This window comes from Panulirus ornatus, chromosome 32 (genome assembly GCF_036320965.1).
Source record: "Panulirus ornatus isolate Po-2019 chromosome 32, ASM3632096v1, whole genome shotgun sequence".
Classification (NCBI taxonomy): Eukaryota; Metazoa; Arthropoda; class Malacostraca; order Decapoda; family Palinuridae; genus Panulirus; species Panulirus ornatus.
The window spans coordinates 11,811,243-11,838,757 of record NC_092255.1 but is presented as its reverse complement, the minus strand read 5'-3'; the positions used below and the strand labels follow the sequence as shown (position 1 = coordinate 11,838,757).

Below are 27,515 nucleotides of genomic sequence, written 5' to 3'. Positions count from 1 at the left end.
AAGATGAGTTACCACCTTTGGGGCTGAAAGTATGTAAAGCCTGGCTGACATCCAGTACTCCCTGCAGGTGCCTGATGAGTACCTCGAGTTCTACCCGGACGAGCCAGACTCAGACCGTCAGAAACTGCTGGGGTTGGTGACGGCCATGGACGATGCAGTGGGCCGGGTGGTGAAGGCGCTGCACACCACAGGGCTCTACGACAACACCCTCATCATCTTCTCCTCAGACAACGGCGGGTCTCTCAGAGGCAAAGGTAAAGCGTTATGTTATATCAGCTTGAGGGAAAACTTCGTGCTATTTCGCCGAGGTCATAACGAAACATCGAAACCTTGATCTACGACTGTCCACTGGTTAGGAAACTTTAACCATATTGCCTGTGACTACAGCATGCAGGCATCACAAGGTGCCTATGTAGCTAAACATGTAGAAAAAAATTACTTTTTAACCTTTCCCTCAGAAACATAGCGCTGACGAAGTCCACATGATCTTTGCTTCTCTGTTCGTAGATCTGACCCAATGACCAAAAAACTTCTATGATGCCTTTTTAGCGACCAGTGTCCACCGTAAAGGGACTCATCAGCCAACTTCTGTACTTCTTTCCAACATTAGTATGGCATTACGAGTAGCTCTAAATTTCTCTATTATCCGATCATGTCGAAACTTCTCTATACACACTCTCGTCCAACAAACAAATTTCAAATGATCTGATAGTTTTTCTCGCCATAGATTCAGCTAACCTTCGCACTGATGCTAACGTAACATACTTCTTTCTAATTCCTCCCGAGTTCCTCCGTCGTAACACAATCTAACAGTTGCTTTGGAGTATCAAGGAAAGGTTGTGGTTTGCTCACGTTACACCTTTGGCTCCTGGTTTCCATAGCACATCCTGTTCAACCTGAGCATCTCCAAAAATGATCAAGGCTTGCAGGTTCCTTGATGCCTGGAAGACTGCCTTGGATCAAGGAGTGGACGGGTAGGTTTATGCAAAACACTTCCAAGATCCATTTATAATTTCCTTTTTTACTTTAGTTGAGATGGCTAGGGCAAATGAATGCCCTAATGTAGGCCATGTCATTAACGCTATATATAGGGGATAGGGGAGAAAGAATACCCCTTCGTATTCCCCGCGTGTCGTAGAAGGCGGAGTCAAGCGAGGAGTGCTCAGCCTCCTCGAAGTCTCAGATTGAGGTGTCTGAATGTGTGTGGATGTAACCAAGATGAGAAAAAAGGAGAGATAGGTAGTACATTTGAAGAAAGAAATCTGAATGTTCTGGTTCTGAGTGAAACGAAGCTCAAGGATACAGGGGAAGAGTGGTTTGGAAAAGTCTTTGGAGTAAAGTCAGGGGTTGGTGAGAGGACAAGAGCTAAGGAAGTAGTAACACTACTCCTGAAGCAGGACTTGTGGGAGTGTGTGATAGAATGTAAGAAAGTAAGAGATATGGGTAAAACTGAAAGTGGATGGAGAGAGAGGGGTGATTATTGGTGACTATGCATCTGGTCTTGAGAAGGGAGGCAAGAGCTTTGGGAGCAACTGAGCGAGTGTGTCAGCAGCTTTGATGCACGAGACCAGGGTATTAGTGATAGGTTCTTTAAATGCAAAGGTGAGTAACGTGGCAGTTGAGGGCATGATTGGTGTACACGCGGTACTCAGTGTTGCGAATAGAGATGCTGAAGAGCTTGTAAATTTGTGTGCTGAAAAAAGACTGGTTATTAGGAATACCTGGTTGAAAAAGAGAAACATAAATAAGTATACGTATGTGAGTAGGAGAGATGGTCAAAGTGCATTAGTGGATTACGTGTTGATTGACAAGCGTGTAAAAGAAAGATGCTAATGTGCTGAGAGGGGCAGCTGGAAGCGAAGGTTTGTAGAGGTTTTCAAAAAAAGAATGGCAAAAGATGAAAGCAAATAACGTTAAGAAAGTGGGTGAGGAATGTGATGTAGTTAGGGAAGCAGCTATGGCATGTGCAAAAGATGCATGCGCCACGAGAAAGGTGGGAGGTGGGCAGATTAGAAAGGGTAGTGAGTCGAGGGATGAAGAATTAAAATTGTTAGTGAAAGGGAACAGAGAGACGTTTGAATGGTACTTACAAGGAAGGAGTGCACATGAATGGGAGATGTATAAAAGAAGCAACAGGAGGTCTAGAGGAAGGTGCAAAGGCTGAAAAAGAGGAAAATGAGAGTTGGGGTGATAGAGTATCATTAAACTTTAGGTAGAATAAAGAGATGTTTTGGAAGGAGGTAAGTAACGTGCGTAAGACAACAAATAGGAACAACGGTAAAGGGGCCAAGTGGGGATGTAAATACAATTTAGTGATGAAGTGAGAAGGAATTTGAGTGGGTATCTTGAAGGTTTGTTAAATGGGTTGATGATTGAGATGCAGATTTAGGGTGTTTTGGTTGGGGTGGTGTACGTAGTGAAAGGGCCAGTAAAAATGGTTTGGTTAAGAGAGAAGAGGTAGTGAAAGCTTTGTGGGAGATGAAATCCAGCAAGGTGGTGGGTTTGGATGATATTGCAGTGGAATTTATTGAAAAAGGGAGTGACTGTGCTGTTGATTGGTTGGTAAGGATATTCAGTGTATGTATGGACAATGGCGAAGTGCCTGAGGATTGGCGGAATGCATGCATTCACCTGAGGATTGGCGGAATGCATGCATTCACCTGAGGATTGGCGGAATGCATGCATTCACCTGAGGATTGGCGGAATGCATGCATGGTGCCATTGTACAAAGGCAAAGGGGATAAAGGCATAAGTCTGTTGAGTATTCATGGGAAATCATATGGGAGGGTATTGACTGAAAGCATGTACAGAGCACCAGATTGGGGAAGAGCAGTGTGGTTTCAGAAGCGGTAGAGGACATGTGGATCAGGTGTTTACTTTGAAGAATGTATGTGAGAAATACTTAGAAAAACAGATGTATCTGTATGTAGTATTTATGGATCTGGAGAAGGAATATTATGGGGTTGATAGAGATGCTTTGTGGAAGGTCTTCAGAGTATACGGTGTGGGAGGTAAGTTGCCAAAAGCAGTGAAAAGTTTTTACCAAGGATGTAAGGCATGTGTACGAGTAGGAAGAGGGGAGAGTGATTGGTTCTTAGTGAATGTCGGTCTGTGGCACGGGTGTGTGATGTCTCCACGATTGTTCAATTTGTTAGGTAGGTGAACGCAAGAGTTTTGGAGTTGGGGATGAGAGGGCTAGGAAGGGCATCAGTTCTTGTTCGCTCTCGTGGCTAATTCGAGTGAGAAACTGCAGAAGTTGGTGACAGTGTTTGGAAAAGTGTGTAAAAGGAGAAAGTTGTGAGTAAATGTGAATAAGAGCAAGATTTTTAGGTTCAGTACGGTAGAAGGACAATTTGATTGGGATGTAAGTTTGAATAGAGAAAAATTGGAGGAAGTGAAGTGTTTTGGATATCTGGGAGTGGACTTAGCACGAAGTGAAGTGTTTTAGATATCTGGGAGTGGACTTAGCAGCGGATGGAATCATGGAAGAGGAAGTGAGTCACAGAGTGGGGGAGGGGGCGAAGGTTCTGGGAGCAATGAAGAATGTGTGGAAGGAGAGAACGTTATCTTGGAGAGCAAAAATGGGTATTCTGGAAGGTATAGTTGTTCCAAGAATGTTATATGGTTGCAAGGCATGGGCTATAGATAGGGTCTTACGGAGGAGGGTGGATGTGTTGCAAAGGAAAGGCTTGAGGACAATACGTGGTGTGAGGTGGTTTGATTGAGTAATGAAATTAAAAGAGTGTGGTTGAGAGAGCAGAAGAGGGTTTGAAATGGTTTGAAGAGAACGAGTGAGGAAATATTGACAAAGAGGATATATGTATCAGAGGTGGAGGGAACAAGACGAAGTGAGAGACGAAATTGGAGGTGGAAGGATGGCGCAAAAAAGATTTTGAGCGATCGGGACCTGAGCATACAGGAAGGTAAGAAGCATGCAAAGAAATGAGTGAATTAGAACGTGTGGTATACCAGGGTCGACGTGCTGCCAATGGAGTGAACCAGGGCATGTGAAATGTCTATAGTAAACCATAGAAAGGCCTGTGGGGCCTGGATGTGGATGTGGACAAGAAAGGGAACTGTTTACAAATTTTATCAACGGTAAAGCTATCTAAAGTGTATAGACCTTCACTAATATTAATGTTACAATTCTTTGTGTATTGAATGATAGATGACTGAATGATATTTCTAGCGGTACAAGTTAGAGTTAATAGCTGAGTTAGCATTACTCTAGTCAATACTATGATCATGATTTTCAAACTGATTAAACAAGACATTTGATTCTTGTTCGGTTTTTATACTGTATTTATGTCGCTTAAGTCTAACAGAAAGATCCTTACCAGTCAGCCCAAACCTCCCCTTGACACCAAGAAACTTTTAGTCCTCCCTTTTAGTAATGATTTTACTTCACTTCCCATGTTGCTTAAATCCTTTAATGTAAATGGTGCTTTCAGCACAGCAATATCATAAAGAATATATTAATTAGGATCTCACCAGAAAGTTCCGCAGTGTGCATTTACCCTGTAAAAATTGCGATAGGTTTTATGTTGGGTACACTGGTAAGGAACTTTCTATTAGAATTAAGCAACATGAATATAGAATGAGAACAGGATAAGAATCAAATGCCTTGTTTAATCACGTTAAAAATCATGATCACTGTGCTGACTAGAGTAGTGCCATATCAGTTATTATCTCTACAAGTGATGAAGTCCTTAAGAGCACACAGGCAGCAGCAAGGCGGGGCTTTATTAATACCCGTGGAGAGTGGATGGGCAGTGAAGTTTAATAAAGTGACCTGCCATGTCTGACCTTCCTCCCCTCACATGGTGTGTGGACAGTTTTTCTTAGGGATACTTCATAATCATTTCAGTAAACAGTTGGTCATATTTGAAATGACCAAAGGACATATCTACATATTGGTCAAATGTGCCAGAGATCAGACATGATTCAATTACATTTCTTTCACTGAAACAATTTGATTTTGCTATGGTCTTAGCGCCTTCCCAGTTTATATGGTGATCAAAGGCAGCTTTATGTTGGAATAAGCCTCTGCTCTGCTGGGCTATCCTAACACTAAACTCATATTGTGAGATCCTAGTCTCCAAATATTTCCCCGATTGTCCAATATAAGATTGGTTACATTCATTACATGAGACTTTATAAACAACACCTGTATTGATTGATGGGCTACTTTTGATGAGGGCTTTCTTGATGGTGTTGTAATATTTGAATACTACATGTACGCTGAGTTTTATGAGACTGAACACATTCGAGAAAATTCTCATGGAAGGGAAGAACAAGGGGTCTTTGGTTAGTTTTATGTTTTGGCTTATTATTTTGGCCACTATAGAAGCGTTTCCTTGCTGTGCTCTGACACTGTCAAATGTACTAAATCATTTTCAGTTCATCATCTAAAAATTCAGGATCTGAGATCCTATATGATATGAAGACCGATTTTTTTTACATTAATGTGATGATTAGAATAATAGTAGACATAAAACAGTACATTTGTAAGTTTTCTGTAAACCTTAGTTTTCAAGATACCTTTATCGCTGATGACTTCTACATCCATTTCGACTTCTTGAGTAAACTTTATGGAAGGAGCCAACAGGCTTGACTTATGCAGAAAGTCATCAATGGGTAGATTGTTAGGGCAAAAGCAAAGTACGTTGTCCACATATAAGATCCAAACTGTGTTTCGTTCCTTTTATAGTGTTTAGCAAATGGCTTTCAAAATGCTCCATGTAAATATTTGCTAGCACAAGGGAGAGGGGATTACCCAGGACCATTTTGAATTGTTGTGCATGATATCTGCCCTCAAACACAAAAGAGAAGTTATCTACACACAATCTTATCAGTTTCATTACGTTTTTACTAGGGATGCCCTCGAGGTTGTTTCCCAAGATGTTTGGGAGGATGGGGTAACACATCATTTGCCGGGACGATGGTGAACAGCGATTTCACATTGATACTCACTAACTTATAAGAATACTTTACATTTAGGGATTTCAGCTTTCTAACCAGATCCTCGCTCTTTTGCACGAATGAATCTGAAATGGTGCCCACAAAAGGTGACAGTAATGTCATTAGCCACTTGGATATCTTATAAGTAACAGAACCTACAGAGCTTGCCTCAGGGAATTGTTTGGTTTGTGGGTCTTGATTAATCCGTACATGTATGGTGTTGGGTTCTGTGTTGAAAATTGTTTGATCAAATCTTCCCTGATTTTCAACAGATTTTTCGTGTCTTCATGGAATTTTCTACTCTGTTTTTCCGTTGGACCCCTGTTTAGTTCACAATATGCATCAATATCCCGTAGGAGATCGCACTCTTTTTCTTTATAGTTTCATTTGCACATGATCACTACAGCATTGCCTTTGTCAGCTTTTGTTATATACAAAGTATCATCTTTCTTCATTTTTTCTAGAGCCTCAACAAACTTAAGTAGGACAGATTTCTTATTTTCTTTGAAATGTTTTCCATATAATACACCACGGATCATTTCACCGACTCCACTTGACTGTTTTTCCATCTGAAGCAGGATTAGGAAGAGAGGAAAGTTGTTCCATGTGACGTTTGATCTGCGGTAGGGGTATGTAGGTGTCACCATGGTTGTTTAATTCGTCTATGGATGGGGTGGCGAGGAAGGTATTTGCGCGGGTCTTTGAGAGGGACGACTATGTAGTCTGTAGGGAATGAGGGGGCATGGGAAGCAAATTAATTGTTTGATGATGACACGGTACTGGTGGCAGATTCGTGTGAGGAACTTCAGAAGTTGGTGACCGAGTAAAGAATGAAAGGAGGAAGTTGAGAGTAAATATGAGCAAAAACAAGGTTATTATCTCTAGCAGGGTTGAGGGATAGGTTAGCTGGAGTTTGAACATGAATGGATAAGATTTACAGGAAGTGAAGTGTTTCAGTTACCTGGAAATGGAAATGGCGGTAAATGGAGCAATGGAAACAGAGGAGTCATAGGTTGGGGGAGGGGGCGAAGGTTGTGGAAGCATTGAAGAATATGTGAAAAGTAGGTTGTTATCTGGAATGGCAAAAGCGGGGTATGTCTGAAGGTATAAGAGTACCAACAATGCTGTATAAATCCAACAGAATACATCTTCTGAAACTCATCAATAAATTCTGGACTGCATATACGTAATGCCCTGAGGAACATCGACTGGAATGATAATAGTTTAACTCTGTCATGTTGAGCTGCGTAATAATGAATATATGAACAAACATTGGTGGATATATGTGTATGTTAAATCTAAACATTTTTTGGTCCCTATGGATCATGCATCCATAGTTAAGGTGACAGAAGGTACTAAATTTCGCCCTTTACACAACAATTTATTACCTTCTACTAACTTTACTGTAGTAGAAAATAATTGTATGTTAACTCTTTATGACTGCATGATCCATAGGGATAGAAACATGTTTAAGTTCGATATCCACATAAATCCCACCAATGTTTGTTCATATATTAATTGTCACTCAGCTCCACATGGCAGACTTAAATCATCATCATTCCAATCGATGTTCCTTTGGATAATACGTATATGCAGTCCGGAATTTTTTGAATATGAGTTTTCGAAGATATATCCTATTGGATCCAAGTTAAAGTATCCTAGATCTTTCATTGATAAATCCCTTAAGTTGGCAAAGAAATCATTCTATAAAGTTAAACCCAAGAATATTCTAGTTCTCTCTTTTAGTGATAATATTACATTACTTCCCAGGTTGCTTAAATCCTTTAATGTAAATGTAGCCATCAACTATAACAGTACCATAAAGGATATCTTTATGAAAAACTCACAACAAAATCCTGCGGGCTTTGTTTACAGAATACCTTGTAAAATTTTTTGATAAGTTCCATGTTGGGCAGACTGGTAAGGATTTTATGCTAGGATTAAGCAACCAAGGTATAGTATAAGAACAAGACAAGTATCAAATGCTTTGTCGAATTGTGTCAAAAATTATGACCACGGTACTGAGTGGAGTAATGTCAATTCAGTTATTAACTGTCACTCTACCACGAGAAATATCATTGAATCTTCTATTATCAAATACACAAAGAATTGTAACACTTATATTAGTGGTCTATACAAATTGGATAGCTTTATTGTTGGCAAAATTTGTAAACAGGGGAGGCGGCACTTCTAAAAAGTGTGTGTGTGTGTTTGTGTGTGTGTGTGTGTGTGTGTGTGTGTGTGTGTGGTTGGTGGGAGGGGGTCACTGAAGCGAAAGCTTTCACAACATACTGCAGCTCTATACAAGTAAGGCTAAACAAAATTGGGCAGAGGAGGGGGGGCTGAGGCCCCTGCTTTTCAAACTTGAGGAGGGGACCTTAGCCCCCCTGACCCACTATGCCGCCGTCACTGCAAATTGTAAAGTGGTCTCACCTTTGTCCGGTCTCGAGGCTCGAAGTTTTGATCGACACCCTTCAGCCGTGAGGTTGATTGTATTCAGCAATGAATCCCAGCCAGTGTCGTATACCACTGCTTTTGCATCACCCAAACAAGTTTCCAAGGCTTTATCTGCCAACAAAAAACTCAATTGTAGTTCACCACTTATCCTTCTTTAAACCTTGTGATGTGGTAAATTTTTCAAATCTCTAACTGACTCCTGAATTTTGGTAATCTAAGCACCTTGATCTCATACGTTCCGATATCACTCCTTACTCTGCCTTCATCACCACACTTGTCATTCATTTCTCTAACATTAATAACATTCTTGCTAATTCTGGCCAGCTCTTTGGCTAATTCTGCCTGCTCCCTGGTGAACCCTGCTTGCTATTTGCTATTTTGTTAGCCTGCTTCCGTCCTTTCCCAGCGAATGCCTAAAGTTCTTAACCTGAATATTCCAAAGAACTTCTTAGCTACTTATCCAAGTTCATCACTGTACTTTTTCACAGAAAACAATCTCGTTGTATATGATATATCACAGGGTACATTTGGACCGATCGGGAGTAAAAAACAGATATACTTCACACACATACAAATGCCCACTTTCTTAAAAAATACATGGAATCTTGAAACTCGTACTACTCCGCCACATTGACTTTCAATGCATCGTTGACCATATGTGATTTACACATACATACTAAAGCGCTGGTGGCTGATTCGGGTAAAAAACCGCAAAAGCTGGTGACTGATGGTAAAGTGTGTGAAAGAAGAAGCTGAGAGTAAATGTGAAAAAGATCAAGGTTATTAGGTTCAGTAGTGTTGAGGGACAAGTCAATTGGGAGGGGAGTTTGAACGGAGAAAAACTGGAGGAAGTGAAGAGTTTTAGATATCTGGGAGTGGATTTGGCAACGGATGGAACCTTGGAAGCGGAAGTAAGTCACAGGGTGGGGAGGGGGCTAAGGGTCTGGGAGCGTTGAAGAATGTGTGGAAGGCGAAAACATTATCTCGGAAAGAAAAATGGGTATGTTTGAAGGAACAGTGGTTCCAAAAATGTTGTATGGTTGCGAGGCGTGGGCTATAGATAGAGTTGTGCGCAGGAGGGTGGATATGCTGGAAATGAGATGTTTGAGGACACCATGTGGTGTGAGATGGTTTGATAGAGTAAGTAATGAAAAGGTGAGAGAGATATGTGGGAATAAAAAGAGTATGGTTGAGAGAGGAGAAGAAGGTGTTTTGAAATGGTTTAGTCACATGGAGAGAATGAGTGAGGAAAGATTGACCAAGAGGATATATGTGTCAGAGGTGGAGGGAACAAGGAGAAGTGGGAGACCAAATTGGAGGTGGAAAGATGGAGTGAAAAAGATTTTGAGCCATCAGGGCCTAAACATGCAGGAGGGTGAAAGGCGTGCAAGGAATAGAGTGAATTGGAACGATGTGGTATACCGGGATCGACGTGCAGTCAATGGATTACACCAGGGCATGTTAAGCGTCTGGGGTAAACCATGGAAAGTTTTGTGGGGCCTGGATGTGGAAAGGGAGCTGTGGTTTCGGTGCATTGCACATGACCGCTAGAGATTGGGTGTTAACGAATGTGGCCTTTGTTGTCTTTTCCTAGCGCTACCTCGCGCGCATGCGGGGGAGGGGGTTGTCATTTCATGTGTGGCGGCGTGGCGAGGGGAATGAATAAAGGCAGCAAGTATGAATTATGTACATGTGTATATATGTATATGTCTGTGTATGTATATGTATGTATACGTTGAAATGTGTAGGTATGTATATGTGCGTGTGTGGACGCATATATATATATATATATATATATATATATATATATATATATATATATATATATATATATATATATATATATATATATATATATATATATATATATATTATATATATATATGTATATATATATATATATATATATATATATATATATATATATATATATATATATATATATATATATATTTATTTATTTTTTTTTTATTATACTTTGTCGCTGTCTCCCGCGTTTGCGAGGTAGCACAAGGAAACAGACGAAGGAAATGGCCCAACCTTCCCCCTTACACATGTATATACATACGTCCACACACGCAAATATACATACCTACACAGCTTTCCATGGTTTACCCCAGACGCTTCACATGCCTTGATTCAATCCACTGACAGCACGTCAACCCCGGTATACCACATCGCTCCAATTCACGCTATTCCTTGCCCTCCTTTCACCCTCGTGCATGTTCAGGCCCCGATCACACAAAATCTTTTTCACTCCATCTTTCCACCTCCAATTTGGTCTCCCTCTTCTCCTCGTTCCCTCCACCTCCGACACATATATCCTCTTGGTCAGTCTTTCCTCACTCATTCTCTCCATGTGCCTTAACCACTTCAAAACACCCTCTTCTGCTCTCTGAACCACGCTCTTTTTATTTCCACACATCTCTCTTACCCTTACGTTACTCACTCGATCAAACCACCTCACACCACACATTGTCCTCAAACATCTCATTTCCAGCACATCCATCCTCCTGCGCACAACTCTATCCATAGCCCACGCCTCGCAACCATACAACATTGTTGGAACCACTATTCCTTCAAACATACCCATTTTTGCTTTCCGAGATAATGTTCTCGACTTCCACACATTTTTCAAGGCCCCCAGAATTTTCGCCCCCTCCCCCACCCTATGATCCACTTCCGCTTCCATGGTTCCATCCGCTGCCAGATCCACTCCCAGATATCTAAAACACTTCACTTCCTCCAGTTTTTCTCCATTCAAACTCACCTCCCAATTGACTTGACCCTCAACCCTACTGTACCTAATGACCTTGCTCTTATTCACATTTACTCTTAACTTTCTTCTTCGACACACTTTACCAAACTCAGTCACCATATATATATATATATATATATATATATATATATATATATATATATATATATATATATATATATATATTTTATCTTTATTTTGCTTTGTCGCTGTCTCCCGCGTTTGCGAGGTAGCGCAAGGAAACAGACGGAAGAAATAGCTCAACCCACCCCCATACACATGTATATACATACGTCCACACACGCAAATATACATACCTACACAGCTTTCCATGGTTTACCCCAGACGCTTCACATGCCCTGATTCATTCCACTGACATCACGTCAACCCCGGTATACCACATCGCTCCAATTCACTCTATTCCTTGCCCGCCTTTCACCCTCCTGCATGTTCAGGCCCCGATCACACAAAATCTTTTTCACTCCATCTTTCCACCTCCAATTTGGTCTCCCACTTCTCCTCGTTCCCTCCACCTCCGACACATATATCCTCTTGGTCAATCTTTCCTCACTCATTCTCTCCATGTGCCCAAACCATTTCAAAACACCCTCTTCTGCTCTCTGAACCACGCTCTTTTTATTTCCACACATCTCTCTTACCCTTACGTTATTTACTCGATCAAACCACCTCACACCACACATTGTCCTCAAACATCTCATTTCCAGCACATCCATCCTCCTGCGCACAACTCTATCCATCGCCCACGCCTCGCAAACATACAACATTGTTGGAACCACTATTCCTTCAAACATACCCATTTTTGCTTTCCGAGATAATGTTCTCTACTTCCACGCATTCTTCAAGGCTCCCAGGATTTTCGCCCCCTCCCCAACCCTATGATCCACTTCCGCTTCCATGGTTCCATCCGCTGCCAGATCCACTCCCAGATATCTAAAACACTTTACTTCCTCCAGTTTTTCTCCATTCAAACTTACCTCCCAATTGACTTGACCCTCAACCCTACTGTACCTTGCTCTTATTCACATTTACTCTTAACTTTCTCCTTTCACACACTTTACCAAACTCAGTCACCAGCTTCTGCAGTTTCTCACATGAATCAGCCACCAGCGCTGTATCATCAGCGAACAACAACTGACTCACTTCCCAAGCTCGAATACGTTCTATGAAGGTGCGCGTTCACATACACTTTATTCGTATTCATATAATTCCGCGTTGTACAGTCAGGTTCGGTAAAACGCTATCAGCTGGCTATGTGTTCTGTTCGGAAACAACCGATAGACCCCGTTGCTCACCATTGTGAGACGAAGGGCATTCGAGTACTTAGTATTTCGAATAGTTGTTTCCTATTATACAGTCCCTTAGCCTCTCGGTTAGCATGCCTGCCTCTTGCACAAGGGGTCCCAGGTTCGATCCTGGCTGTTGAAGGTTTGTATGTTCTATGAAGGTGCGCGTTCACATACACTTTATTCGTATACATATATATATATATATATATATATATATATATATATATATATATATATATATATATATATATATATATATATATATATATATATATATATATATATATATATATATATATATATATATATATATATATATATATATATATATATATATATATATATATATATATATATATATATATATATATATATATATAGGGGATAGGGGAGAAAGAATGCTTCCCACGCATTCTTCACGTGTCGTAGAAGGCGACTAAAGGGGACGGGAGCGGAGGGCCAGAAACCCTCCCCTCCCTGTATTTTAACTTTCTAAAAGAGGAAAGAGAAGGAGTCACGCGGGGAGTGCTCATCCTACTCGAAGGCTCAGATTGCGGTGTCTAAATGTGTGTGGATGTAACCAAGATGAGAAAAAAGGAGAGATAGGTAGTATGTTTGAGGAAAGGAACCTGGATGTTTTGGCTCTGAGTGAAACGAAGCTCAAGGGTAAAGGAGAAGAGTGGTTTGGGAATGTCTTGGGAGTAAAGTCAGGGGTTAGTGAGAGGACAAGAGCAAGTGAAGGAGTAGCACTACTCCTGAAACAGGAGTTGTGGGAGTATGTGATAGAGTGAAAGAAAGTAAATTCTAGATTGATATGGGTAAAACTGAAAGTTGATGGAGAGAGATGGGTGATTATTCGTGCATATGCACCTGGGCATGAGAAGAAAGATCATGAGAGGCAAGAGTTTTGGGAGCAGCTGAATGAGTGTGTTAGTGGTTTTGATGCACAAGACCGGGTTATAGTGGTGGGTGATTTGAATGCAAAGGTGAGTAATGTGGCAGTTGAGGGAATAATAGGTATACATGGGGTGTTCAGTGTTGTAAATGGAAATGGTGAAGAGCTTGTAGATTTGTATGCTGAAAAAAGGACTGGTGATTGGGAATACCTGGTTTAAAAAGCGAGATATACATAAGTATACGTATGTAAGTAAGAGAGATGGCCAGAGAGCGTTATTGGATTACGTGTTAATTGATAGGCGCACGAAAGAGAGACTTTTGGATGTTAATGTGCTGAGAGGCGCAACTGGAGGGATGTCTGATCATTATCTTGTGGAGGCGAAGGTGAAGATTTGTAGGTTTTTTCAAAAAAGAAGGGAGAATGTTGGGGTGAAGAGAGTGGTGAGAGTAAGTGAGCTTGGGAAGGAGACTTGTGTGAGGAAGTACCAGGAGAGACTGAGTACAGAATGGAAGAAGGTGAGAACAAAGGAGGTAAGGGGAGTGGGGCAGGAATGGGATGTATTTAGGGAAGCAGTGATGGCTTGCGCAAAAGATGCTTGTGGCATGAAAAGCGTGGGAGTTGGGTTGATTAGAAATTGTAGTGAGTGGTGGGATGAAGAAGTAAGATTATTAGTGAAAGAGAAGAGAGAGGCATTTGGACGATTTTTGCAGGGAAAAAATGCAATTGAGTGGGAGATGTATAAAAGAAAGAGACAGGAGGTCAAGAGAAAGATGCAAGAGGTGAAAAAGAGGGCAAATGAGAGTTGGGGTGAGAGAGTATAATTAAATTTTAGGGAGAATAAAAAGATGTCGTGGAAGGAGGTAAATAAAGTGCGTAAGACAAGGGAGCAAATGGGAACTTCAGTGAAGGGCGCTAATGGGGAGGTGATAACAAGTAGTGGTGATGTGAGAAGGAGATGGAGAGAGTATTTTGAAGGTTTGTTGAATGTGTTTGATGATAGAGTGGCAGATATAGGGTGTTTTGGTCGAGGTGGTGTGCAAAGTGAGAGGGTCAGGGAAAATGATTTGGTATATAGAGAAGAGGTAGTAAAAGCTTTGCGGAATATGAAAGTCGGCAAGGCAGCAGGTTTGGATGGTATTGCAGTGGAATGTATTAAAAAAGGGGGTGATTGTATTGTTGACTGGTTGGTAAGGTTATTTAATGTATGTATGACTCATGGCGAGGTGCCTGAGGATTGGCGGAATGCGTGCATAGTGCCATTGTACAAAGGCAAAGGGGATAAGAGTGAGTGCTCAAATTACAGAGGTATAAGTTTGTTGAGTATTCCTGGTAAATCATATGAGAGGGTATTGATTGAGAGGGTGAAGGCATGTACAGAGCATCAGATTGGGGAAGAGCAGTGTGGTTTCAGAAGTGGTAGAGGATGTGTGGATCAGGTGTTTGCTTTGAAGAATGTAAGTGCGAAATACTTAGAAAAGCAAATGGATTTGTATGTAGCATTTATGGATCTGGAGAAGGCATATGATAGAGTTGATAGAGATGCTCTGTGGAAGGTATTAAGAATATATGGTGTGGGAGGCAAGCTGTTAGAAGTAGTGAAAAGTTTTTATCGAGGATGTAAGGCATGTGTACTTGTAGGAAGAGAGGAAAGTGATTGGTTCTCAGTGAATGTAGGTTGGCGGCAGGGGTGTGTGATGTCTCCATGAATGTTTAATTTGTTTATGGATGGGGTTGTTAGGAAGGTGAATGCAAGAGTTTTGGAAAGAGGGGCAAATATGAAGTCTGTTGTGGATGAGAGAACTTGGGAAGTGAGTCAGTTGTTGTTCACTGATGATACAGCGCTGGTGGCTGATTTATATGAGAAACTGCAGAACCTGGTGACTGAGTTTGGTAAAGTGTGTGAAAGAAGAAAGTTAAGAGTAAATGTGAATAAGAGCAAGGTTATTAGGTACAGTAGGGTTGAGGGTCAAGTCAATTGGGAGATAAGTTAGAATGGAGAAAAACTTGAGGAAGTAAAGTGTTTTAGATATCTGGGAGTGGATCTGGCAGCGGATGGAACCATGGAAGCGGAAGTGAATCATAGGGTGGGGGAGGGGGCGAAAATTCTGGGAGCCTTGAAGAATGTGTGGAAGTCGAGAACATTATCTCGGAAAGCAAAAATGGGAATGTTTGAAGGAATAGTGGTTCCAACAATGTTGTATGGTTGCGAGGCGTGGGCTATGGATAGAGTTGTGCGGAGGAGGATGGATGTGCTGGAAATGAGATGTTTGAGGACAATATGTGGTGTGAGGTGGTTTGATCGAGTAAGTAATGTAAGGGTAAGAGAGATGTGTGGAAATAAATAAATAAATGTGTGTGTGTGTGTGTGTGTGTGTGTGTGTGTGTGTGTGTGTGTGTGTGTGTGTGTGTGTGTGTGTGTATCTGATAGTTCTTTAATGATATAATCAGTACCTAGGATGAAAGTAAAGCAGGTGATATAATTCATCTCGATTTTCAGAAAACATCTGAAATGAACGAGTACCATAAATCTACAATAATCTGAACCTTTAAAGGTGGCCTCTATTGGCCTTTACGGCCAGTTTCTGTAACCCTAATTCCTGCCTTTGATCCTGAGGTATTTCCATTATAATTTGAAGCTGATGAATGTAGTGGACTATGAGTAATCTACAAGGATAGAGGTAGCCTTTGTTGGCCTAAAAACGGCCTTTAAGGACCTATCATATGCTTTATCCTGCTCCATAACTGCCATATATAAATTTTTCCGTACAATTATTTCTCTCACATTTTTTGAAGCAAACGCCTGACCCATACATCCTATACTAATCCTAAAACCACATTTTTTCTCCAGATCTAATGCTCTTCGCACACAACTACATCATCTCAATCACAACTCTGTCATAAAACTTACTAGGTATACTCAACAAACTTATACCTTTGCTTTCCGTCAATCCTCAGGCACCTCACCATCAGCCAAACATACTCTGAAAACCCTAAGTAACCAATTAACAACACAGTCGCCCCCTTTCTTAATAACTTTGAGTGCAATTCCAACTCCGGTCGCTTTGGCGCACTTTATGTTACCAAGGGCAAGCATCATCTCTTCTCCTGCAACTAAACCATTTGCTATGACTTCCTCATTTAACTTACCTCCCCGTATAAACTTCCTAATTTGCAACCCTGTCATCAAACAAATTTAACAGCCCACCTAAATACTTACTCCGTCTCCTCTTCACCTCATATCTGTCTCTTTTCCCCCCTCTGCCCTCCCCCCCCCCTTTCCACTGATACTTCCATTTGTTCCTTTTTTTCCACCTCATATCTATAAGCACTTCATTAAACATTTTCCCACTTCCTATGAAGTTTGCTGATGTTGGTCCGCCTCAACTCTCTTCTGCCCTCTTTTTCAGTACCTGCATGTTCGTCTTGACATTCAACCGCTTTTGTCTTGTATATCTCCCAGTCAGTTGTAATCTTTCACTGCAAGTAACGCCCATACACCTCTGTTTTCTTTTTCCGCCACCAACTTAACTTCATCCCACCTCTCACAACCCTTTTTGACATACCTACCTTCTAGTTCCGCATGCCACACACTTGTTTCGCATATGCCAGCACTTTTTCTATAAATATTCACCATTCCTCCGTCCACTTTCCTACTTTCGTTTACTCTTACCCTTTGTCATTCTGTTATTTCTTCACACAAACCTCTTTTCAAAGCGCGTTGCTTTCACAACCCTCTCCTAACCCATGTATTTCCTCTTTTCCAATAGCCTTTACAAATCTTCACCCTCGGTTCCACCAGGTAATGATCAGACATCCTATCAGCTGCCCCTCTCAGCACATTCACATCCAAGTCTCTCTTGCATGCCTATGAATTAGTGCAAAATTCATTAATGTCTGATTACCATCTACCCCACTCACCCACGTATACTTGCGAATGTCTATATTTTTTAACAAGGTATTCTCAATCACCGGTCCTTTCCCAGCACACAGCTCCATCAGCTGCTCACCATTTTCATTCCTACGGGGTATCCCAGGTCTCCCAGGTATACCCTCACCTGCCACTTCATCCGCTCTTGCATTCAAGTCACCCATCAGTATTGATTGGAGTACTACCATCTTAGTTATTAACTCTAACTCCTGTACCACGAGAAATATCATTGAATCTTCTATCATTATATACACAAAGAACTGTAACATTAATATTAGTGAAGGTCTATACAAATTGGATAGCTTTATAGTTGATAAAATTTGTAAACAGTTCTCTTTCTTGCCCACATAACAAATTCTATGATACGCTTGTTGCCAGACTTGAACGCACCCGACCTCCATTCGGGTATGACAACACCATCGACACGTTAGAATTAAGAAAAATGATTACGTAACTTTAAGGCCATGACTGAATTTATTTTTGCCTCTGTAAATATAAAGTTTCTACGTGTCTCTTATATTCTTCTGATCTCTTCCCTTATCACAAACGACAGTGAAAAGGACCCGATCGTCAGATGTTGTTTGCAGTCCTTTGTTGAGTAGTTATAGGTTATTCTCAATCTGAGCGCCTGCCAGGGGTAAAGGGACGTCGACCCATAAAGTCTTGCCAAGCACGGTGTCGATTCATTAACGTTCGTCCATCCCGATCATGCTGAAGACACCAGCTATTTTTAAGGAAGTCGATTTTTGAAGGGACTAGAACACTACCTGATACTGAATCTGATTCATGTAGTGTTCAGTACTCTCTCGACACTTTAATTCCTCCCCTGAAACATATATCCGTTGTATAATGGTTGTTGGTGAGAGAAAAAAAAAAAAATTCCAGTTTAATCTCCCATAATTTGGAGGAACGTGTAGAGATGACCAGTGTGTTGCTGCTGATGATAAATGTATGAATGTATACATGATTATCTCATATGTTTGCCTCTAACAATCACAACCTCATCCTGTCTTGTGTAAAGGTTTCGTTACTAATAAGGACGTTAGATTGACTGGGGATATCATAACAACAGCTCATACTTTCCCTGACGACAGATTCGTTTTATAGATCTTAAGTTACACTTTTATTGTGAATGTTTCTCTTTGGGCTCTTTATCGTAGATTCTCATTTCCTTTATTGTTTCAGTTATCAAATACACTTATGATTCTACCGTTGTTTTCGTATTTGTAATGAAATAACATTAATTCTGTTGTAGTTTCGTGCAGAAAGCTTCTGTTTTGGTTTAAAGTCGATGCGTTCTTTTCAAAACGAAAGTATGTACCGATCGAATTCATATTCGTTGATTCTTATCATTGTTTCATATGTCTGTTGCCAACAGGAAGCAGCTATCCACTTCGTGGGAACAAAGGAACGCTCTGGGAAGGTGGGACACGGGTCCCCGCTCTGGTCCACGGCCCGCTACTGGAGAACACGCCGAGGGTGCACAGAGGCCTCCTACACGTTACTGACTGGTACAGTACTCTCATGGCCGTTGCTGGGGCCCAGGAGCTGCCAGACACTGACGGTTTCAACCAGTGGGAAGTCCTGAGGACCGGCAATATTCCCTCACCCAGGCACAGCTTCATCTACAACCTGGACGAATCTGAGGAAAACGGCATTGTTGGTGCCATCAGGTGATGACTCTCTCTCTCTCTCTCTCTCTCTCTCTCTCTCTCTCTCTCTCTCTCTCTCTCTCTCTCAACAAGATTTTGACCCTTACGTCAGGATGCTGAACTGGCCAAAAAGATTGATAAAGAACTAGGTTTCACTGGGAGAGATCATAATGCCTTTGTTCGAAAATTTAATAGATTTCGTTTTGAGCATACAATACACCTCTGGCCCTCATACTTAGACAAAGATAGTCAAAAGCTAAAAGCATGTACAGGCTTACTGCCTTTTTTTTTTTTTTTAAATTCACGCTATCTTGTCCGGGTAAAGGAGTTGTATCTATCAACAAACAGAACGCTGGTTCAAGATCAAATATGATGATTACAGAATCACAGGATCAAGGACTGTGTGTAATGATTACTATATACCACGTGAATGAAAATATGATGAAAAACCCCGAACACACACACACACACACACACACACACACACACACACACACACACACACACACACGCGAGTAATCTTGACAAGATGCACCATGACCAAATGATAGAAACCTCAGTGAATGACTCAGATGAAAGCGAAGCAGTAGAGACGCCAGTGAAATTTGAAGTGAATTCCAGTGTACAAAAGTGAAACAATCCTGAATTAGAAAAGATCATATAATACCACACATGAGCCATCTTGGCTGAAGAAAAAAAAATAGCAATAATTGGTAAGGCTAGAGAAATGACTTCCATTAATTAGATTCAATAACTCTGCAAATCAGCCCAAGATTATCGTGATCACTGCCGATAATAAGAATTAACAAGACAATCTTGAAGAAAGAACTACAGGAGATATGGAAGTAACGAAAAAGCTTTCGATAAATACAGAAGAAAACAAGACTGTGAAAGACGTTAGAAGACTGTCAATGGAAAGGCGCCCACATTTACATCGGGAGAGGTTAGGTATTAGACGATACATGACTTTTTGTACGGTGAAATCAGTTGATACCATTACTGATGTGATATAATTACAGAAAATTTTCTTTTAGGAAGAAATACTGATATTATAACTTCGAGGCTCAAAATCTTTCATTACATTAAAACATCCGTCGCCTCGAATTTTGAAAGTGATAATACAGCCTGTTATTAACTAATCCTTAATGACTGATAATGTGCTAGAAGACTAGAAGCCAACATATCTCGCTTACATATTCAAGAAGGGTGACAATAAAATGTGCACTGACCGATCTACCATCCAATTAGCGTTACCTCATTCTGAAAGGAAAATGAGAGAATTACAAGGGTAAACTTACAAAAGTAATTGGTGGTCATAAAATGAAAACACAGTCAACACTGCTTCCAAAATAATAAATCCTTTCGTACTATTCTATCAGAATTTCTTATATAAGTAGCAACTAGGACTATAACAACATCGGATGAGACTATTAGGTAAAATGAAAGTTCATGATATTAAAAGTGAAATATGGACAAAACTTTGGATTAGAAATGCATCCAAACTGGTGATAGACTATAATGCGTAATCCCTAAGTTGAATCTTTTTATAACGTGTGCAAACATTACCGAAGTGAATCAAACGGAAAAGTGGAATGAAATCCGGTTACCACAAAAACAACTTCTGAAACGAGCGATATAAATTCTAAACCTGGGCCGAGAAATTACAAGGGAAATGTTGATGTGGAGAGGTAAACAGGTGCGTTCTGCTCTTTGCTCTTAGGTTAATGATGTCAAGAAATCCAAAGATGCCTTAGGCCGCTCACCGATGTAATCTTGAGATCAAAAGAAGTTTGTCATGAGAGAAGATGGTAAATTGGTTCTTTGCTTTTTCTGCGATATCTATAGCAGGCTTTCGAAAGAGATCAATGAAAAATTGGGTAGCTGTTGTGAGTGTTGCCAGTAGATAACACTTGTGTTTAGACGCTCGGAACTCATCACTGCACAGGCCTTGGAGTTTGTGAAAAAGTTTAAGGTTATTACTAACAAAATAAGTAATCCAGAAACGGCGTTGGTTAACGTAGGGACGATATCAAATAATAACGATATTTCCCAAGAAAGATACAAAGTCCAGGGTGGGAAGAAAAATAATCGTAACAGACTAACAAAATATTGAAAGTGTAGGGGAAGGAATTGATAGAAGAGCTTAGATAATCTAACATAACCTTTATCGGAGATTCTTTAAACATTTAAACAACAGTTTGAGATTAGGAACAAAAATAGGTGAGGTCTATGCTAGCACAGGATAGGCTGGAAGACTCAACATGTTAAGTATAGAATATAGTTCAGGGACACTGCAGAAGACAATGTCGTGGTAGTTCAAGCTGGAACAAATAACGTGTTTCAGGGTATAGACCACAAGAGATCCTAAGAAAGTATAAGAAACGTATTATGAAGTCGTTAAGAAAGCCGTATGAAGGCTTTGGTAGTGGGAGTACTTCCTAGACGAATATGAAATCTAAAGTAGAATGTTAGGTATGAGTAGCAGAGGAGAGTGGTATTTGTAGGTTCGAGGAGGCTGACCCATGGATATGTGGGATAGGTTTAGTGGAGATAGGAGTTTGTTTGCTAAATGTAGCCTGTATTTGAGCGGGGTTGCGTCGGTGGAGTTAGATGAAAAAAAAAATCAGGCTGGTATCATACTAGAATGTCGGCTGTTTTTTTTTTTTTAAACTAGCGTCAGAAGGGTTAACCTAAAACACGATGAATTACCGTCGTATACTCTGTGAGAAACCTTGATGCCAAAGCAAGAACAGAAATCACTTGTTCAAATGAAAATGACGAAAGTTTCAGCTTTATCATTCCACCAACTCATGACAAACTACTTGATGTCATGTAGGAACGGTAATAGCTTACCTTGATCAGTCGCTTAGCAGTAGTCATTTCTCTATTCCGTATATATCAGTGGCACTGACTTTTAAGCACACAAGATATCAAGAGAATCAAACACTCTGGCGCAACCCTTAAGTTATTGGACGGTCCTTTTAAGATATGATTATCTGTATTATTACCATCATCTTAATTTTCGTCATATCCCTTCCTTTTATTTTTTTTCCAGCACCCTGGCAGTTCTGTCAGCAATGATCTGTGAACGCTAAATCTAAATTCCAGTTTCAATGCTTATATAATGCATTTAATTAGCAGACTTTTGGCGAAACAGACAGATCCTGGAAGAAAAACTGACCATGGCTATTAAGAATGGTTCTAGCCAACAGAGTGGATGTCCATGGAACTGGAAACCATATTGCTGAGTGCGTCAGGGAGTAAGCCGGTGATGTTCGGGAGCACCCCATAGTAATCTTTCTCCTCTCAAATAACTAAAGAACACTTTCAAATAGTACGACGAGGTGCTAACTCCTTAAACTTATGCCTTTTGCTAATTACAACAAGTTTAAGGCTCTTAATGACGTTGAGGTAATGAAGGCGAGGTTAGAGGTCATCTAGAGGAGTTCTGCTCCAGGAACCCTTCACACCGTAAACGTTTCTGCTTTCCAGGTTCCAGGAAAGACGATGTAGTCAACGTTGTAGAAAAGGTCTGTGCTGTTGCTGACGATCATACATTTTCTATATGACATGTAGGTACCGACGAGATTCCCTAGGTGAGATTGGAGAAGCTGTTGGAGAAATGCCGCCTGGTTGTTCAACATTCTTCATCACAGCGAACATTCTCGTAATTAGATTAATGAGTCTTTCTTCTTATAAAGGAGCCGCGTTCGTAAATTTGTAGCAGCATTTTCATATGTGGCCTGATAAGCTTACCAAGGACGGACTACATCTGAATAAACTGAGAGCTGCACTATTTGGTAGTTTTCATAAGGAGTCGACAAGCATTTTCTTTTTCAAACAAATGAAGCGTATAGAAAAGACACATTCTCATCCGCAAGCATTTTTCACAACCAGTGTCATTATATTCTATGTCAATGAAAGCAGTAACATTATAAAAATATAAGTTAGAAATAGCTGCCCTACAAGAAAAGTCTATGACCAATATTTGTGAATTTTGGTTAGATATTAGAAATAGAGCTTCCCTTGCCGAATACGTAGTACCAGGGTATACTTTATTTAATACTCATAGGAAATATAAAACAGGAGATGGTGTCTTACTCTTCTTTGAAGCTCAAATTAAGTTGTAGCTGAAAATAACTGTAGCTGTTGGTAATATCGCCTCCATTTTTTGTAGAAATAAAAAAAAATTAACAAAAGCAATGGAATAATACAAAACAAGCTCCCAGCACAGGCACCAAAGGTAGACTAAAGACATTGTTGGCAGAAATTTGTAACGAACGCGATCATATGCAATCATATCGGGAGATCCTAACATTGCAATATCTATTGTGTGGGCTCTTCCTGAACTTATCTAATAGTGAATTTATGCCCAATTACAACTGAGAAACCTACTTGCGACAACAGACATTGAACGTCTTAAAAAGTTTGAAGCTGGTGTAGAAAAACTTGAGTTGGGCTCTTAAATGGCGAATGAATTCTACCATCGATAAGTACAAACATTTACATACCTTTAGTAAAAACGAGCTGCAGTACGATATCGCAGAAAAATACATAGATGTAATAATCTCTGGTCACCTCAACGTAAGTAAAGAGTGCATAGAGGCAGCAAAATGGGCGGGAAGAGATCTAGGATTCATAAGTACATTCTTTACTACTCAGTGTTGTGTCTCTACCCTGAATATTGTGTTCATTTTTTTTTTCTGTAGGAAAAAGACATAGATAGAATGAAGAGAAGACTTCGGTAAGATACCAAGATTATTCCCAGAGTGAGAAACAAATGCCAGAGAGCCGACTGAACGACTTAGAATTATTCTGTTCATAATAGAGAAGTTTAAGCAGTGATCTATACAGGTACCATATTCAGAATCGTCAAACGCTACTTAACGCTAGTGTTGTCAAATTTCACTCACAGTAATGAATAAAAACTCTTAGCTAACTGTTGTACTTCGAATTAGGCGAATGACAAAGGACTGTTGTTGTTATCAGTATTATCATCATTGCTAATTTTTCCTCATCGTTATTTTTCATGCTACACTGATTTATATTTATCAATAGTGCATTTATCAGTTCATGTATTGTCATGCTATCAGTATCGCTATACTTGGTCATTATGATGGTGATGATGATGATGATCATGATCATGATGATCATTATGATACAAAGGAATTCAAGCCACTGTGTCCTTTTGAGGCTTGTGATAGTGGAAATTATACTTAAATGATTATGTTAACGATAATAATGATAATAATAATGATGATGATAATAATAATAATAATAATAATAATAATAATAATAATAATAATTTTTTTTTTTTTTTTTTTTGCCACTGTCTCCCGCGTTTGCGAGGTAGCGCAAGGAAACAGACGAAAGAAATGGCCCAACCCACCCCCATACACATGTATATACATACGTCCACACACGCAAATATACATACCTACACAGCTTTCCATGGTTTACCCCAGACGCTTCACATGCCTTGATTCAATCCACTGACAGCACGTCAACCCCGGTATACCATATCGCTCCAATTCACTCTATTCCTTGCCCGCCTTTCACCCTCCTGCATGTTCAGGCCCCGATCACACAAAATCTTTTTCACTCCATCTTTCCACCTAAAATTTGGTCTCCCTCTTCTCCTCGTTCCCTCCACCTCCGACACATATATCCTCTTGGTCAATCTTTCCTCACTCATTCTCTCCATGTGCCCAAACCATTTCAAAACACCCTCTTCTGCTCTCTCAACCACGCTCTTTTTATTTCCACACATCTCTCTTACCCTTACGTTACTTACTCGATCAAACCACCTCACACCACATATTGTCCTCAAACATCTCATTTCCAGCACATCCATCCTCCTGTGCACAACTCTATCCATAGCCCACGCCTCGCAACCATACAACATTGTTGGAACCACTATTCCTTCAAACATACCCATTTTTGCTTTCCGAGATAATGTTCTCGACTTCCACACATTCTTCAAGGTTCCCAGAATTTTCGCCCCCTCCCCCACCCTATGATCCACTTCCTCTTCCATGGTTCCATCCGCTGCCAGATCCACTCCCAGATATCTAAAACACTTCACTTCCTCCAGTTTTTCTCCATTTAAACTCACCTCCCAATTGACTTGACCCTCAACCCTACTATACCTAATAACCTTGCTCTTATTCACATTTACTCTTAACTTTCTTCTTTCACACACTTTACCAAACTCAGTCACCAGCATTCACCTCCCTAACAACCCCATCCATAAACAAATTAAACAACCATGGAGACATTACACACCCCTGCCGCAAACCTACATTCACTGAGAACCAATCACTTTCCTCTCTTCCTACACGTACACATGCCTTACATCCTCGATAAAAACTTTTCGCTGCTTCTAACAACTTGCCTCCCACACCATATATTCTTAATACCTTCCACAGAGCATCTCTATCAACTCTATCATATGCCTTCTCCAGATCCATAAATGCTACATACAAATCCATTTGCTTTTCTAAGCATTTCTCACATACATTCTTCAAAGCAAACACCTGATCCACACATCCTCTACCACTTCTGAAACCACACTGCTCTTCCCCAATCTGATGCTCTGTACATGCCTTAACCCTCTCAATCAATACCCTCCCATATAATTCACCAGGAATACTCAACAAACTTTTTTTTTTTTTTTTTTTTTTTTTTTTTTATACTTTGTCGCTGTCTCCCGCGTTTGCGAGGTAGCGCAAGGAAACAGACGAAAGAAATGGCCCAACCCCCCCCATACACATGTACATACACACGTCCACACACGCAAATATACATACCTACACAGCCTTCCATGGTTTACCCCAGACGCTTCACATGCCTTGATTCAATCCACTGACAGCACGTCAACCCCTGTATACCACATCGCTCCAATTCACTCTATTCCTTGCCCTCCTTTCACCCTCCTGCATGTTCAGGCCCCGATCACACAAAATCCTTTTCACTCCATCTTTCCACCTCCAATTTGGTCTCCCTCTTCTCCTCGTTCCCTCCACCTCCGACACATATATCCTCTTGGTCAATCTTTCCTCACTCATTCTCTCCATGTGCCCAAACCATTTCAAAACACCCTCTTCTGCTCTCTCAACCACGCTCTTTTTATTTCCACACATCTCTCTTACCCTTACGTTGCTTACTCGATCAAACCACCTCACACCACACATTGTCCTCAAACATCTCATTTCCAGCACATCCATCCTCCTGCGCACAACTCTATCCATAGCCCACGCCTCGCAACCATACAACATTGTTGGAACTACTATTCCTTCAAACATACCCATTTTTGCTTTCCGGGATAATGTTCTCGACTTCCACACATTTTTCAAGGCTCCCAAAATTTTCGCCCCCTCCCCCACCCTATGATCCACTTCCGCTTCCATGGTTCCATCCGCTGACAGATCCACTCCCAGATATCTAAAACACTTCACTTCCTCCAGCCTCTCACCATTCAAACTCACCTCCCAATTGACTTGACCCTCAACCCTACTGTACCTAATAACCTTGCTCTTATTGACATTTACTCTTAACTTTCTTCTTCCACACACTTTACCAAACTCCGTCACCAGCTTCTGCAGTTTCTCACATGAATCCGCCACCAGCGCTGTATCATCAGCGAACAACAACTGACTCACTTCCCAAGCTCTCTCATCCCCAACAGACTTCATACTTGCCCCTCTTTCCAAAACTCTTGCATTTACCTCCCTAACAACCCCATCCATAAACAAATTAAACAACCATGGAGACATCACACACCCCTGCCGCAAACCTACATTCACTGAGAACCAATCACTTTCCTCTCTTCCTACACGTACACATGCCTTACATCCTCGATAAAAACTTTTCACTGCTTCTAACAACTTGCCTCCCACACCATTTATTCTTAATACCTTCCACAGAGCATCTCTATCAACTCTATCATATGCCTTCTCCAGATCCATAAATGCTACATACAAATCCATTTGCTTTTCTAAGTATTTCTCACATACATTCTTCAAAGCAAACACCTGATCCACACATCCTCTACCACTTCTGAAACCACACTGCTCTTCCCCAATCTGATGCTCTGTACATGCCTTCACCCTCTCAATCAATACCCTCCCATATAATTTACCAGGAATACTCAACAAACTTATACCTCTGTAATTTGAGCACTCACTCTTATCCCCTTTGCCTTTGTACAACGGCACTATGCAAGCATTCCGCCAATCCTCAGGCACCTCACCATGAGTCATACATACATTAAATAACCTTACCAACCAGTCAACAATACAGTCACCCCCTTTTTTAACAAATTCCACTGCAATACCATCCAAACCTGCTGCCTTGCCGGCTTTCATCTTCCGCAAAGCTTTTACTACCTCTTCTCTGTTTACCAAATCATTTTCCCTAACCCTCTCACTTTGCACACCACCTCGACCCAAACACCCTATATCTGCCACTCTGTCATCAGACACATTCAACAAACCTTCAAAATACTCATTCCATCTCCTTCTCACATCACCACTACTTGTTATCACCTCCCCAT

General features: G+C 40.7%; 1 protein-coding gene across 2 annotated transcripts in view; it reads left to right on the top strand.

Moving 5' to 3' along the window:
- LOC139759047 (arylsulfatase B-like) overlaps window positions 1-27,515 on the top strand; it is a 143,887-nt gene that overhangs the window by 91,372 nt on the left and 25,000 nt on the right. For both annotated transcript variants that reach the window (XM_071680953.1, XM_071680954.1), the window contains exons 8-9: window positions 68-254; window positions 18,688-18,982. In XM_071680953.1, the coding sequence (XP_071537054.1) occupies window positions 68-254; window positions 18,688-18,982 (482 nt within the window). The remainder of the gene's footprint in view (window positions 1-67; window positions 255-18,687; window positions 18,983-27,515) is intronic.